This window comes from Colobus angolensis, unplaced genomic scaffold (genome assembly GCF_000951035.1).
Source record: "Colobus angolensis palliatus isolate OR3802 unplaced genomic scaffold, Cang.pa_1.0 Scaffold185, whole genome shotgun sequence".
NCBI classification, from domain to species: domain Eukaryota; kingdom Metazoa; phylum Chordata; class Mammalia; order Primates; family Cercopithecidae; genus Colobus; species Colobus angolensis.
In genome coordinates, this window is record NW_012114988.1 from 448670 (window position 1) to 463439 (window position 14770).

General features: G+C 56.1%; 1 protein-coding gene across 1 annotated transcript in view; it reads left to right on the forward strand.

Annotated features, from left to right (window-relative positions):
• The window catches only part of EPHA2 (EPH receptor A2), a 33104-nt gene that overhangs the window by 8237 nt on the left and 10097 nt on the right, over positions 1 to 14770 (forward strand). Inside the window, exons 4-11 of the mRNA XM_011939881.1 lie at positions 9494 to 9649; positions 9746 to 10078; positions 12082 to 12197; positions 12669 to 12822; positions 13274 to 13373; positions 13882 to 13937; positions 14191 to 14316; positions 14428 to 14616. Coding sequence (XP_011795271.1) covers positions 9494 to 9649; positions 9746 to 10078; positions 12082 to 12197; positions 12669 to 12822; positions 13274 to 13373; positions 13882 to 13937; positions 14191 to 14316; positions 14428 to 14616 — 1230 coding nt within the window. The remainder of the gene's footprint in view (positions 1 to 9493; positions 9650 to 9745; positions 10079 to 12081; positions 12198 to 12668; positions 12823 to 13273; positions 13374 to 13881; positions 13938 to 14190; positions 14317 to 14427; positions 14617 to 14770) is intronic.

Below are 14770 nucleotides of genomic sequence, written 5' to 3' on the forward strand. Positions count from 1 at the left end.
AAAAAAAAGAATGAATGAATTGTGGCTGGGCACGGTGGCTCATGCCTGTAATCCCAGCACTTTGGGAGGCTGAGGTGGGTGGATCACTTAAGTCCAGGAGTTTGAGACCAGCCTGGGCAACGTAGTGAAACCCCGTCTCTACTGAAAACACAAAAATTAGCCGGGTGCGGTGGCATGCACCTGTAATTCCAGCTACTTGTGAGGCTGAAGCACCAGAATCAATTGCTTGAACCTGGGAGGTGGAGGATGCAGGGAGCTGAGATCGCAGCCTGGGGTGACAGAGTGAAACTCTTGTCTGGAAAAAAAAAAAAAAGAACGAATGAATTCAGAAACAGTAGAATGTGGATTTTATGACTGTTGACTCTAGAACAAGAATGGCTGTGTTCAAATCCCAGGTCTACATTTTTAGCTGTGTGGCTTTAGGCCATTTCCTTGACCTCTCTGTGCCTGAGTTTCCTCATCTGTAAAATGGAGATGATCATAGCGTCTATCTCGTAGGGTGACTGTGATAATCAAATGACTGAATAGTAAAGCGCTTAGGTCAGTGCCTGCCACGTAAGTACTTTTAAATGTGGCTGTTATTTTTGATTCATCCCACGAATGTGTACTAAGTAGCTCCTGTGCAGCGGCACTGTCGTCCCATGGTGGAGTACCAGGAGCGGGTTCCATGTCTGTTATCAACTCACTATGTGGCCTTAAGCAAGGTACTTAGCCTCAAACTCCTCTTTTGCACATAGAAGTGACTGAGTTGGACCCGGGGTGCACATCCCCTGGCCGCATTTCAGGATCACCAGCGGAGCTTTTGGGAAATGCTTTTGTTGAGGGAGAGGTTGGAGGGGGGCCAAGGGTCTGCCTTTCTTGTCTGAATCTCCCCAGGGCCACAAACTTCCCATTGGGGCCTCTATTGATTTTCCATTGGGGCCTCTATGGATGACACACTGGGCCCAGAAAAGGGCCAATTAAATCAGACTCTCCTTGGGGAATGAGGCTTGGGCATTAGTGAGTTCACATGGAGGAAGCTGTGGCGTGGTGTGGCCAGGGCCAGTGACAGCGGAAATCTCCACAGCAATGTGGATTTTCAATGGGTGACTTTTTCTGGAAATTGCCATGAGGCAGAGCATTTGTGGAATGCAGGCGGACCTTTGGAGGGCTGGCTCATCCCCTCTCTCTGGCATCTTCTTTGCTGAGATAAGCGGGACATTAAGGAATTGGAGGTTTAGTGGCTGCAATGCACACACCTTGGCTAAATCCCCCCTCATCTCTGGCCTTGGGTTTCCTTTGAGTCAAATGAGAAAGTTCAACAGCACCAGCAGACTTTATGCTTGTTTTCTAGCCATGGATCCTGCAGTCCCTGGAGGGGGTTGAAAGGTTGGAGGACCTTGAAGCCCTTTGTGATAGGCCCCACTTGCCTCCCAAAGCAAGTCCTCAGAACCTTACTTAACACGGTCTGTAAACCCCGGATGAGAAGTTCCCTACGAGCCCTTCTGGCCATAAGCCTGTGGTGTAGGCTCTGCTCCGGCCCATCCCATTGCCCCCTTGTCTTCCCAGCTCCCCTCTGCTGAGTGAGCCCCCCTTCCCCAAGTGGCCCCTGCTTTTGGTGACCTCGAATGCACACTCCCAGTTTCAGACAATGACTGTGGGTTGCGGGGGCCCGGGACGAGGCAGCCCAGTGGGGCGAGCAGGCTCCTCCTACATGACATCCTCACACAAGAATGCGGGGGTGGGGGTGAGGGGCAGCTGAAAACTTTCCACAGGCTGGGGAGACAGGCCCCACAGAGATAAGCGGACGGTTGGGGTGGGGGTGTCTCTCCAGGAAGGGGGGCAGCCTTCCCTCCTCTAGAGGGGGGTCAGGGTTCTGGCAGATTTTGTTTGCAGAGAGCCGAGCAGCCCCCTGTTGGAAGATCAGCCCAGCAGGAGGACAAGTTTCCAAGAGTGAAATTTCCTACTTAGTTGGTGGGACCCTGTCAATCGCTAGTCACCTATTGCCAGATTGTTCCTCCTCAGGCTCCTCCCACCAAAATTCCTTTCAGTGTGGATGGGTGCCGGTGCGTGAGATGCCAGGAACACCCAGCTGGCTCCTTTTTATGCCTCTAGACTTTTCTCAGCAGCCCCTGGCCATGCTGCCGCGGGAAGTGATGACAGTCGCTACCATATACAGGAGCCGTTGGAGGGACAGGCGCTGAGCCAAGCAAGCACTTTATCAGACGTGCGAGTGGAATCCACACTGCCTTTCTGTGCGGCAGGGACTGTGATCAATCCTATTTGATAGATGAGGAAACTGAGGTTCAGAGAGGTAAAGAGGCTTGCCTGAAGTCACACAGCTAGGATGTGGCTGCATCAGGATCTGAATCCAGGCGGCGCAGCGGTGCCTAGGCTGCAGGATGGGTCAGGAAACGGGGCGGGAAGTGACCAGTTCCTTTGGAATCCCTGACTCAGCTCCTGGCCCTGGGGCAGGCTCTCTGGCCAGCCCTGGGGATGGCAGGGTCTGTTGCAGGGGCTTGGGGGCTCTGTTGGAGGCAGGGGTCCTGGAGAGGGCACTGCTGGGCACATTGAGGGAGAATCAGAGGGAGGCACAGGGTCTGCCCTCCCTGCCGGACCCTCCCCAGGCCTGGAGACCCAGATTCTTTCACTGGGGCTCCTGCTGGTGACAAACCAGACCCAGAGCAAGGCGGGGTACCCTGAGGTCACCTGGCACCTTGTCTAGGTTATTCCCAGCTTGTCCGTTTCTCCTCAGGGTTCTTTCCCCAGGAAGCCTGGAGCTCAGGAAAGAGTTAAGTGGACAGAGGAAGGGAGGCACCTCCCAGGTGCTGTGTGCGGCAGGTGGGCACGCTGCCCGGAGCGCTCCCGTGAACTATGTCAGGAATGAGCCAGCTTCCCTTGGTTCCCCCACCCCGCCTCCGGCCCTGCCTGCGGGGACGGACAGTGGAGTCACTCGGGCTGACCGCTGTCCCTGGGGGCTGCTTTGTCTCCCTGTCTCCGCTTCCTGGCGGAGCAGCTGAGCTGGCGGGGCCCCTGCTGGCGCCTCAGCCCTGGGGACCGCTGGCCAGGTGAGCAGGTGGCCAGCGGTCTTGGCCAGCGGCTCAGCTGAACAGCTGGGAGGCCAAAGTTGGAGTTGTGGGGGGTTGGAGATTCCCTCCTGAGAGGCTCCTGCTCCCTCAAGGGGCCCAGCCCCTTGGGGATATCCCGCCTACTGTTTCACGATCCCCCAGTTCATAGGGACACCCCATTCCAGGCACCTTGTTGGACATCTCATAATCAGGGCTTTCTTCTTTCTTCACACACAACACGGAGAGGATGAGGACTTGATCCCCATTTTACAGATGAGGAAACTGAGGCCCAGAGAGGAAGCAGTGAACAGTCACCAAGAGAACGGGAGCCTGGCACAGGAAGGCAGTTGCCCCTGATGTGTGTCCTTCCACTCACGGGCTGCATGACCATAGCAGGTCCCCTCCGGGTCCCACCCCAGTCTGTAAAATGAGTGGGCTGGAACTGTGGCCCTGAAGGACGCTGCCAATCTGGTGATCCGAGCTTCCTTCCTGTGGTTTCCCACTGGGGCTCAGTCTGAACCCCGGGGAAGCTGTTGACTGTGTGACTTGTGTGGTGAGGAGAGGTCCCACTGCTTGCAGCCCAAGTGGCCTGAGGTCCATAGCTGACAGGGAGGAGTCCCCTGGTCAGGGTATGGCTCTGGTGAAGACAGTCTTTAGACAGGGTGGTCTCGGGCCGTGGCGGGGGCTGTGGCAGGATTCCTGTTTCATCACATCATGGGTGGTTCCCCAGGTGGGGGACTCTGGGAGCTGCTGACTGTGGCTCGCAGGCTTGTCCCCTCCTTGGGAAGTCCCACCGGGCCTTATTTCTGTGATGTTTCTTCTGGCCTACAGAGGTGGGACCATGGTGGCAGCACCCCCAGCCCCCCATGGTGTCTCTCACCTCTGTGCCCTGTCTGCCCCACCCTCAGCTCACACTGGGGGCAAAGCTAGGTGCTGGCAGCTCCGCTGGGCGGGCACCGGCTTCTCCCTCCCTCTCACCCTCCCTCTCTCCCTCCTGGAGGTAAGTGGGTCCCCAGAACGGAAGGAAGGAGGCGAGGGAAAGCAAACAGAAGATGAAAGGCTGGTGGCAAGGACGGGAGCGGGAGGCGGGGGCTGAGGTGGGGAGCCGGGGCTGGGGTGGGGAGCGGTGCTTATCAATGGTGAAGGAATGTGCCTGCAGATAGCTCCTTAGGGTGTGTGTGAAAAGGACAGGGTGCTGGCAGCCATTGGGCCCTGGGGGCAGCCCCCCTTCTGCAGGGACGACAGGGCCTGCTGGGAGCAAGAAGCCACCACGGCCTGAGGTTGTCAGCTCCCTTATTTGCTGGGTCAGTAACCCATAGGTCACCATTTGCCGTCTGTCAGGGCCCAGAGACAAAGTCCAAGCTCCACATCCTTGGGCCAAGGTGCTTCCTGCGGTTGCCTGCTGGGCCTGGCTTGGGCGCTGACTAGCCCTAGGTGAATTGCCACCGTGACCTCTTGACCTCACAACCTTGCCACTGCCAGCCTGGGAGGTGGCTGTGCCTTGGGATGAGGGGCTCCACTGGGGGCTGGACTTGCGTCACGATAAGGGCGTCTCCCTGAGTCACCTCATGCTGCCACCTGAGGGGCGGGCATCAGGAACTGGAAAAACCAGGGTATAGCCGGAGGTGCAGCCACTGTGCCCCAGTTCCCCTGCTCGGAGTGGCCCAGGCCTGCCAGACAACCAGGGCCAGAACAGCTCTCCACAGGTGTGCCACAGGTGTGCCAAAGTTAGGCTCTTGTGCAAGGCAGGTAGGCATCCTGGTGGACCTTCTCCACAGTGTCTCTCTGGGCGCTGAAACTGCTCACTTCTCTGACCCTGGAGTGCATATTTCATGTGTACATGGTAGGTTTGCCACCCATTCTCTCTCCCACTCAATCTTCCATCCACCATCCATCCATCCATCCATCCATTCACTCATCTACCTGCCAACCCACCAAACTACCCATCCATTTGTCCATTCATCTGTCCATCCATCCACCCACTCATATCCCCTCCACCCATCCATCCATCCACCCCTCCACCCATCCCCTCACCCATCCATCCATCCACCCTTCCACCCACCCACCTACCTATCCATCCCTCATCCATCCATCCACTCATCCACCTGTCCACCCACCAACCCACCCATCCACTTGTCCATTCATCTGTCCATCCTCCACATCCATCCATCCATCCATCCATCCATCCCTCCACCCACCCACCCGCCTATCCATCCCTTATCCATCCATCCACTTATCCACCTGTCTACCCACCAGCCCACCCATCCACTTGTCCATTCATCTATCCATCCTCCCCACCCATCCATCCATCCATCTGTCCACCCACCCACTCATCCACCCGTCCACCCACCAACCCAAACATCCACTTGTCCGTTCATCTGTCCATTCATCCACCCACTCATACCCTCTCCGTCCATTCATCCATTCATCCACCCATCCATCCATCCACACACTCATCTACCCATCCACCCACCAACCCACCCATCTATCCATCCATCCATCCATCCATCCATCCATCCATCCATCCATCCATCCATCCGTCTGTCCTTCCATTTAGCAAACATTAACTGAGCACTGCTGGGCCATGGGACACAGATAAATTGGTCTCCATTCCTGCTCCTCAGGAGCTGCCAGTCTCACAGAAGCTCCTGATACATGCAGGAATAATTTCTAACGGAGCGTGAAAGCCAAGTTATGAATTCCCCTGGAGCTGAAACAGTGTTTATCTGTCTCACCATCATATCCTAGCACCCAACATGGTGCCAGACACATATGAAGTGCCCATTTCTATTTGGTAAACATAAGATTAATAGATGCCCTAATGGGGGCCAGGGGGGCCAGGAATTGGGCAGTCTGGGAGGGCTGTGTAGAGGAGCTTAAACTGGGTATTAAAGGATGCATAGGAGTTTGCTGGTTGGCTAAGGAACAGTAGGTATTTAGTGTATGTGGGTGTGTTTGAGTGTGTGTGACCCCTGTCCCCACTTGCCCGCCCAGAATGCCAGGAAATCCAACTAGATAAAGTCAGGAAGAACACAGGGGCTTGCTGGTGTCCTACTCATGAACTCTGGGACCCCTGAGTACTTGGAAACTCTGGCGGGGTCCTGGAGATAGGCCCTGCTAGCTCTGTGGTTGGAGGAGGGGAAGCACATCTCGTCGGGCAGGCACATGCCCTGTTGACGCTGCCTCTCCACTGTATTATCTGGCACATCCGCAGCGGAAATCTCTCCAAATTCCCTCTTTCCTGGCGGCAGCAGGCAAGCCACCCCCAGGCGCTGGGGCCAAAGAGCCCATCTCTTCCCCCACTTCCTCCTCTTGGCATAGGAGCAGCCGCACGGTGGGGAGTCAGGGCATTGTGAGGGTTTGCTAAAGCCTTCAGTGGGTCCAGCCCCAGGCTGTGGGGGTTTATGGCCCCTGCCTGGCCCGAGAGCCTGGGCTGGGAACGCCCCCAAGCTTCCCAAGTCTGCTGGCCCCGGACCACCTGGAGCCAGCACTTAGCCAGGTGAAGTCTCCTCAGCAGACAAGTCAGGGCATTTGGGGGAATTGAAACCCAAGAATAAACACGGCCCGGCTTTCTGGAGTCTCAGTTTTGCTCAAAGATCTGGGGGAGGAGAGAGCTATTTTTGTATCATGCAGATATGTTATGGGGAGGGATGCAGTACACTCATGGGTTTCCAAATACAATAGGAGACTTGAAAGACATTTGGGGCTTGAAGAAGACCACTTTAGCCACCCAACCAACCCCCTGGGCTGGATTCTACACTTCTCTGCTCACAGACACAAAAGTGCCCAGATCTGTGGTGGGCAGTGCCCTCCCCCTCCCTCCGCAACACAGAGACCCACAGCTGCTCTGAAATTAGTCGGGAGCTTCTGGCTTTTGAAGTGGGTCAGGCCTTATCTCCTGTCCCTTCAGGCTTGTTTCAGAATGTTGATTGCTCTTTGCTCCAAATTGAAGTGTTCCTAAGAACAGAAGTGGGAAAAGAGGCCCAGTGCGGTGGCTTACGCCTGTAATCCCAGCACTTTGGGAGACTGAGATGGGTGAATCACTTGAGGCCAGGAGTTTGAGACCAGCCTGCATCTCTACTAAAAATACAAAAGTTAGCCAGGTGTGATGGCGGGCGCCTGTAGTTCTAGCTACTCAGGAGGCTGAGGCAGGAGAACTGCTTGAACCCAGGAGACGGAGCTTGCAGTGAGCTGAGATCCCACCACTGCACTCCAGCCTGGGCAACAGAACGAGACTCCATCTCAAAAACAAAAAAAGAAAAAAGAAAAAGGAGTGGGAGAAGAGAGAGGCTGAAAATCAGACATCCTGAGTTTGAGTTCTGGTTTCCTGTCTTGGGAGCTTGGTGACTTTAGGCAAGGTTTTTTTGTCTCTCCTCACCTCCAAAGTGGAACGAGCGCTAATAGTGCCTGTATATAGCAGGTCTGTTGCGAGAACTAAATGAGTGTAAAGTGCTCAGCCCGAGCCCTGCGCACAGTAGGTGCTTATTGGCGGTCATTGTCACTGGGACTCCAGGCTCTGCAGAGCAGGAGTCGGGTCCCGGGCCGCCTCTGTCCTGCTGCATGACCCAGGACAAGCCCCCTTCCCTGGCCTGTGTGCTGGAGCTCTCGCAGCGCCAATGCTGAGGGTCTGCAGAAGCAGGATGGGGCAAGGAGGTGACAGCGGCTGTTTGTGTGGTCCCTGGGCCAGGGTGGGGAGGGCACAGGGGTGCAGCCTGCTTCTGAGAGCAGAGTCATTAGCAGGAAGTCACAATCTGGCACCTTACAGAGCTGGGTGTCCTTTGAGTCTGTTCCCCTGACTCCTGGTCCCCCTCCCCACCTCTGCTCACACAGGGGACTGGATGAAGAGAGTCTTCACTCTAGATTCTGTTCCTGAGAGTTAGCAGGCCTGCTTGGGCCAGGGCACTTGAAATTGGCTTCCCTGGAGGGCGTTGTCCTTAGGCCATTAGGAGCCAGGCTGTCCCCAGGGTCTTGGACAAAAGCTGCCTCCAGGCACAGATTTTTCTTGACAGCAGGAATCTGACCTCCCCACATCAGACCTCCAGCAGCTTTCCATTGCCTCCAGGATAAAGTCCCAGCTTCTCGGCCTGGCATTCAAGGCCTTTCTCAACTGCTTTATTGCTTGTTGCTCCCCATATTTGTGCCCACAAACCCACTCATACCTTCCGTGTTAGTCATGCTCTTTCTCCCTCCTAACTCCCTCTTCCAATATCTATCACTCCCCTGCTGAACTCTTATGCAGCCTCTGAACCCCAGCCAAAATGTCCCCTGTGACTTCTCAGACTTCCTGGCCAAGGTTTCCCCTTCTCCACCCCCTTAGCCCTTAGCTCGTTTCCTCCCTCTGTCTTACAGACCTTGTCAGGTGCTTCTGCTCCCTGAGATCAGGGGTTTGTTTTCATTTTGGTGCATACCCAGCACTGGGGGTAGGCCAGGCACAGAGCAGAGGATCATTGTGTGTGTGGTGAACATGAGGCTGAGGTTGGAGGTGTCTCAGGACCCTCTCACCAGAACAATCTGAAGGATTAGAATTGTAGGGTTGTTGGGGGAGCTCCCTAGGGTGGCCTCTACCCACCCTATCCACTTCAGCATGGGACAGCCCTGCACCATGAGCCCTGTGTCTGGGCAGCTTCCTGCCTGTAGGGCCAGGAAGGGGCTTAGGGCAGGGGCAGGATGAGACAGGATAGGGTGGTGGGAGGAAGAAGCCCCCGGAGTCAGGTGTCTGAGCCCCCAGCCTGCTGGGCCAGGACAGGACTGGCCACTGGGGGAGGAAGAGTCACTTCCTGGCTGTCCTTGTGAATGGCGGATATGACTCGGTCCTGGAAGCAGAGCCAGAGAAAATGCCGGGGGGCTTGGCCTTTCCTGCTTCCTGGTCAGCCCCGAATGGAAAGGCGGGCAGGTCCTGGGCTGGAGGGAACACCTGCAGGAATGGCATCCTGAACTGATGAGGCTGGCCAGTGAGTCAGGGTGGTGGTGACAGTCAACAAATACACATGGTCAAGAAGAGGCAGTCATTGCCCTGGGCAGCTCTCAGCTACCCAGGTGGGGACCTGACAGGCTAGTCTGCACGGATGAATGGGGATGAGGCCGGTGGGCAGCGTGCTTGGTGAAGTGCTTAGCTAGACTCTGATGGGATTCTTGGTTAGCTGAAAGGCGAGGTATGGCCTTAAATGCCAGGCTCAGGGGCGTGGTGCTTCTTGCAGGAGCCAGTGGGGAGTGAAGCAAAGGTTTGCAGCATGTGTGTGAAGCACTTCCTGGGTGCCTGGTACATGATAGGCTCTTGCCATGCATTTTCCCATCACAAGACATTTTGCCAACGAGAAAACAGGTCCATAGAGATTTATTGACCTGTTTGCAGGGCAGGGGTCCCTGGTGAGGGAATGAGACAGTCACGTGGGGTGGAAGCAGATTGAACTGATGTCCTCGTGCTCTGTCTGTCCTGTGCCCACCAGCCTGCTCGCCTGGATTCTTTAAGTTTGAGGTGTCTGAGAGCCCCTGCTTGGAGTGCCCTGAGCACACGCTGCCATCCCCTGAGGGTGCCACCTCCTGCGAGTGTGAGGAAGGCTTCTTCCGGGCACCTCAGGACCCAATGTCGATGCCCTGCACACGTGAGTCTTGCAGTGGGTCAGGATGGCGTGACAGAGGGTGACGTGTGACGTGTCCGCCTGGGTCCAGCAGAGCACTGACTCCTCCCGTCTGTGCAGGACCCCCCTCCGCCCCACACTACCTCACGGCCGTGGGCATGGGTGCCAAGGTGGAGCTGCGCTGGACGCCCCCTCAGGACAGCGGGGGCCGCGAGGACATCGTCTACAGCGTCACCTGCGAACAGTGCTGGCCCGAGTCTGGGGAGTGTGGGCCGTGTGAGGCTAGTGTGCGCTACTCAGAGCCTCCGCACGGACTGACCCGCACCAGTGTGACAGTCAGCGACCTGGAGCCTCACATGAACTACACCTTCACTGTGGAGGCCCGCAACGGCGTCTCAGGCCTGGTGAGCAGCCGCAGCTTCCGTACTGCCAGTGTCAGCATCAACCAGACAGGTGAGGTCCAGGGGTGGCAGCTGTGCCCTATGGGGCCTGCCCAGGTGGGGCTTAAGGACGGCCACGTGGGGCTTGGGTGTGTTTACAGAGACGCCACAGAGTATGTGGTTAAAGGCACAGTCTCTAGAGCAAGCTTGTCCAACCTGTGGGCCACATGCAGCCCCAGCCGACATTGAATGCAGCCCAACACAAATTCGTAAATTTTCTTAAAACGTTATGAGATTATTTTTGCAACTTTTTTTCCTTTTTTTTTTTTTTGGAGACAGAGTCTCACTCTGTTGCCCAGGCTGGAGTGCAGTGGCTCAATCTCAGCTCACTGCAGTCTCTGCCTTCTGGGTTCAAGCGATTCTCCTGCTTCAGCCTCCCGAGTAGCTGGGATTACAGGCAAGTGTCACCACACCCAGCTAATTTTTTGTATTTTTAGTAGAGATGGGGTTTCATTATGTTGGCCAGGCTGGTCTTGGTCGCCTGACCTCGTGATCTGCCTGCCTCAGCCTCCCAAAGTGCTGGGATTACAGGCGTGAGCCACTGTGCCCAGCCTGCAATTTTTATTTATTTGTGTTTTTTAGGCCATCACCTGTCGTTAGTGTTGGTGTATTTTATGTGTGGCCCAAGACAATTTTTCTTCCATTATGGCCCATAGAAGCTGAAAGATTGGACATCACTGCTCTAGAGCTGCTTCTGAGCTCTGTGACTGTGGGCAGGTTACTTAACCTTTCTGGGCCTCAGTGTTCTCACCTGTAAAGTGGGATAATAATTGAGGATTGAGGCCAGGCATGGTGGCTCACACCTGTAATCCCAGCACTTTGGAAGGCTGAGGTGGGCAGATCACCTGAGGTCGAGAGTTCGAGACCAGCCTGACCAACATGGAGTAAACCCCATCTCTACTAAAAATACAAAAATTTAGCCAGGTGTGGTGGTGCATGCCTGTAATCCCAGCTACTTGGGAGGCTGAGGCAGAAGAATCGCTTGAACCTGGGGAGCAGAGGTTGCAGTGAGCTGAGATCGTACCATTGCACTCCAGCCTGGGCAACAAGAGCAAAACTCCGTCTCAAAAGAAAAAAAAAAAAAACCAAGCATGCAGCAAAAGTTAGTTCTGCTTTAAGAAAAAAAAAAAGATAGCATTCAGCAAAAGTTATTTCTTCTTCTTCTTCTTTTTTTTTTTTTTTCTTTTTTTTGAGACAGAGTTTTGCTCTCGTTGCCCGGGGTTGAAGTGCAATGGCACGATCTTGGTTCACCGCAACCTCCGCCTCCCAGGTTCAAGCTATTCTCCTGTCTCAGCCTCCCGAGTAGCTGGGATTACAGGCATGTGCCACCATACCCAGCTAATTTTGTATTTTTAGTAGAGACGGGGTTTCTCCATGTTGGTCAAGTTGGTCTCGAACTCCCAACCTCAGGTGATCCTCCTGCCTCGGCCTCCCACAGTGCTGAGATTACAGGTGTGAGCCACCACGCCTGGCCTTTTATTATTATTATTATTTATTCTCTCGTAAATATGGGACACCTCTGATGTGCCAGCCCCTGTGATGGGGACAGGGTGGAGGCCTGGGGCTCTGGTCCTGTGCTCCGGAACTGGAAGTTTAGGATCCTAGACTGGGATCTAAAGAGCCTGGGAGCTGGGCGTGGTCACCACGCCCATAATCCCAGCATTTTGGGAGGTTGAGGCAGGAGGATTGCTTGAGCTCAGGCATTTGAGACCAGCATGGGCAGCATAGGGAGACCCCATCTCTACAAAACATACAAAAATTAGCCAGATACAGTAGCACGTGTCTGTAGCCCCAGCTATTCAGGAAGCTAAGGCAGGAGGATCACTTGAGCACAGGAGTTCGAAGCTGTAGTGAGCCAAGATCGTGTAGCCTGGGTGACACAGCGAGATCCTATCTCAAAAAAATAAAAGAATCTGGGCTGTGGAGGATCTGGCTCCACGTCCACTTGTCCCCGACAAACCCTGCCTGCCCGCAGACAGCTTCTTACCTGCTTCCCCCACTGCCTGTCCTGCCCAGAGCCCCCCAAGGTGAGACTGGAGGGCCGCAGCACCACCTCGCTTAGCGTCTCCTGGAGCATCCCCCCGCCGCAGCAGAGCCGTGTGTGGAAGTACGAGGTCACCTACCGCAAGAAGGTACCTCCCAGAGGGTCGGGGCTGGCTCTAGCTGGGCGGAGAGCAGGGGCCAGGCTGGTCACATAGATGCTCACCAAACCACCCAGCCATCTGAAGAAGCACTCTTCTGCAGATGGGGAAACTGAGACCTGGGGTCTGCCAGGGGGTTACATCTCCCAAGGCAGCACAGCAGAGATTTGTAGGAGAGAAGACATGGTGTCCTTGGAAGAGGCAGTCAGGGTGAGGACAGGGGCAGAATTTGGGGACCCCACACAGCTCGGTTTGAGTCCTGGATCAGGCATTTAGTGGTTCTGACCTTGAGTGAGTCACTTAATTCTGAGTCTCAGTTTCCTCCTGTGTAAGAAGAGCCTCAAGTTTGCTAACAAAGGCAGGCCACCTTGCTAGCTCAGGCTGGTCTCCAGCAGGCTGAGCCAAGGCCCCTGCCCTGCCCTGCCCTCACTGCCTGCTCCTCTGCCTGCCACCCACCCACAGGGAGACTCCAACAGCTACAATGTGCGCCGCACCGAGGGTTTCTCTGTGACCCTGGACGACCTGGCTCCGGACACCATCTACCTGGTCCAGGTGCAGGCACTGACGCAGGAGGGCCAGGGGGCCGGCAGCAAGGTGCACGAATTCCAGACACTGTGTGAGTTGGGGGACCCTGGGCATGGACTGGGCCAGGGCCCAGAACCAAGCAATTGAGACATCTTGGGAAAGGAAGTGAATCAAAGAACTTAGAAATGCCCCTTTCTCGGTCAGCCCTTCGGGGACTGCCCCCAAGCCTGGGGACAGGGAAGCATGGAGGGCTGAGGGGTGGAGGAGCTGGGATGTGAATTCACGACAGTGATGTGAGGAAGTTCAAATCCGCATCGCAGAAAGAGCCAGAGCTTTGAGCCCCACACACCTGCAATACCTCCTGTGAGACCTTTGGGAAGGCCTCTGCTTGACCGTCTGTGAAATGGGACTAAGTACCCTCTGGAGCCTTCCCAAGTGCAAAAGTGCAAGCACCCAGCACACAGTAGGGGCCCAGGTGTCTTGGGTGCAGCGCGGGTGTTGCTGAGATTTGTGATTTGTCATCAACTGGTTTCTTCCACCAGCCCCGGAGGGATCTGGCACCTTGGCGGTGATTGGCGGTGTGGCTGTCTGTGTGGTCCTGCTTCTGGTGCTGGCAGGAGCTGGCTTCTTTATCCACCGCAGGTTCGTTAGAGCCCATACCCTGGCTTCTCATGGGCTTGGGTGGGAAAATGGGGCAGGAACCTCCGTTTCCTCATCTGAACCATGGGGCCCATAGGACGCTAGTCGAGTCTAATCCCTGCCTCTGGATGGTGCGAGGATATACGAGCTGGAGTGAAGTGCCTGGCACACGGCGGGGCCAGGACACGGGCTTCATTACCTCTGCTCTTGTTTTTAATGATGCGTCCACACTTCCTCTGGACACGCAGGCAGGAAACCCCGAGTAGCTGTAATGGGAATGCTTAGGGGCCATTCTGGGGCCTAGATCCCGGGGAGGGAGTCCTGGCTCGCTCCGCCCGCCTTCTCCACACCCTTGGCCCTAAGAGTGGAGCTTGGGCAGTGACAGCGGGGACTGGGCTGCGTTCTGAGCACCCCAGGTCCCCCTCGGACCAAAGTAGGGTCAGGAGGCTTCCCTGGCCGGAGCAGACCTCACTGACCTCCCTGCATTTGGTTCCCCGTGGGGCTGTTTCAGGAGGAAGAACCTGCGCGCCCGCCAGTCCCCGGAGGACGTTTACTTCTCCAAGTCAGGTGAGATGCAGCCCCCGCTCCAGGCCCAGCCCTGCCGGCAGCACCGTCCCCAGCTCTGTGGGGGAGGTGGGGGCAGCCAGGGTGTTCCCAGGGCACTGGGGTTGGGCCACAGGCTTCCATGGGTAGCTCTGAGGGGTCCATCCCCCACAGCCTCGTCCAAGTCTCTGAAGATCACGTGACCTTCTCTGACTGCAGGGAACCCCCCATGGGGCCCCTCCTGAGCTGCCTGTGACCCCACCTCTTCTCCTTCCAGAACAACTGAAACCCCTGAAGACATACGTGGACCCACACACATATGAGGACCCCAACCAAGCTGTGTTGAAGTTCACCACCGAGATCCATCCGTCCTGTGTCACTCGGCAGAAGGTGATCGGAGCAGGTGAGGTCGGCCCCCTGCTGAGGGGCCCTGAGGAGGCAGTGGTGGTGACACAGGGTGGAGCCCTCGTGCTGGGCCTGACTGGGGCGCTCCCCTGACCCTGCCTGCCCACAGGAGAGTTTGGGGAGGTGTACAAGGGCACGCTGAAGGCGTCCTCGGGGAAGAAGGAGGTGCCCGTGGCCATCAAGACGCTGAAAGCCGGCTACACAGAGAAGCAGCGAGTGGACTTCCTCGGTGAGGCCGGCATCATGGGCCAGTTCAGCCATCACAACATCATCCGCCTAGAGGGCGTCGTCTCCAAATGTGAGGCTTGGGGCCTGCCCACATGGGGTGGAGGGGCCACCTAGCCGAGGCTCTGTCTGTGGCTGTGCCCACCTCTCCTATACCTGTGCTCACCTTCCCCTATACCTGTGCCCACCTTCCCCCATACCTGTGCCCACCTTCCCCCATACCTGTG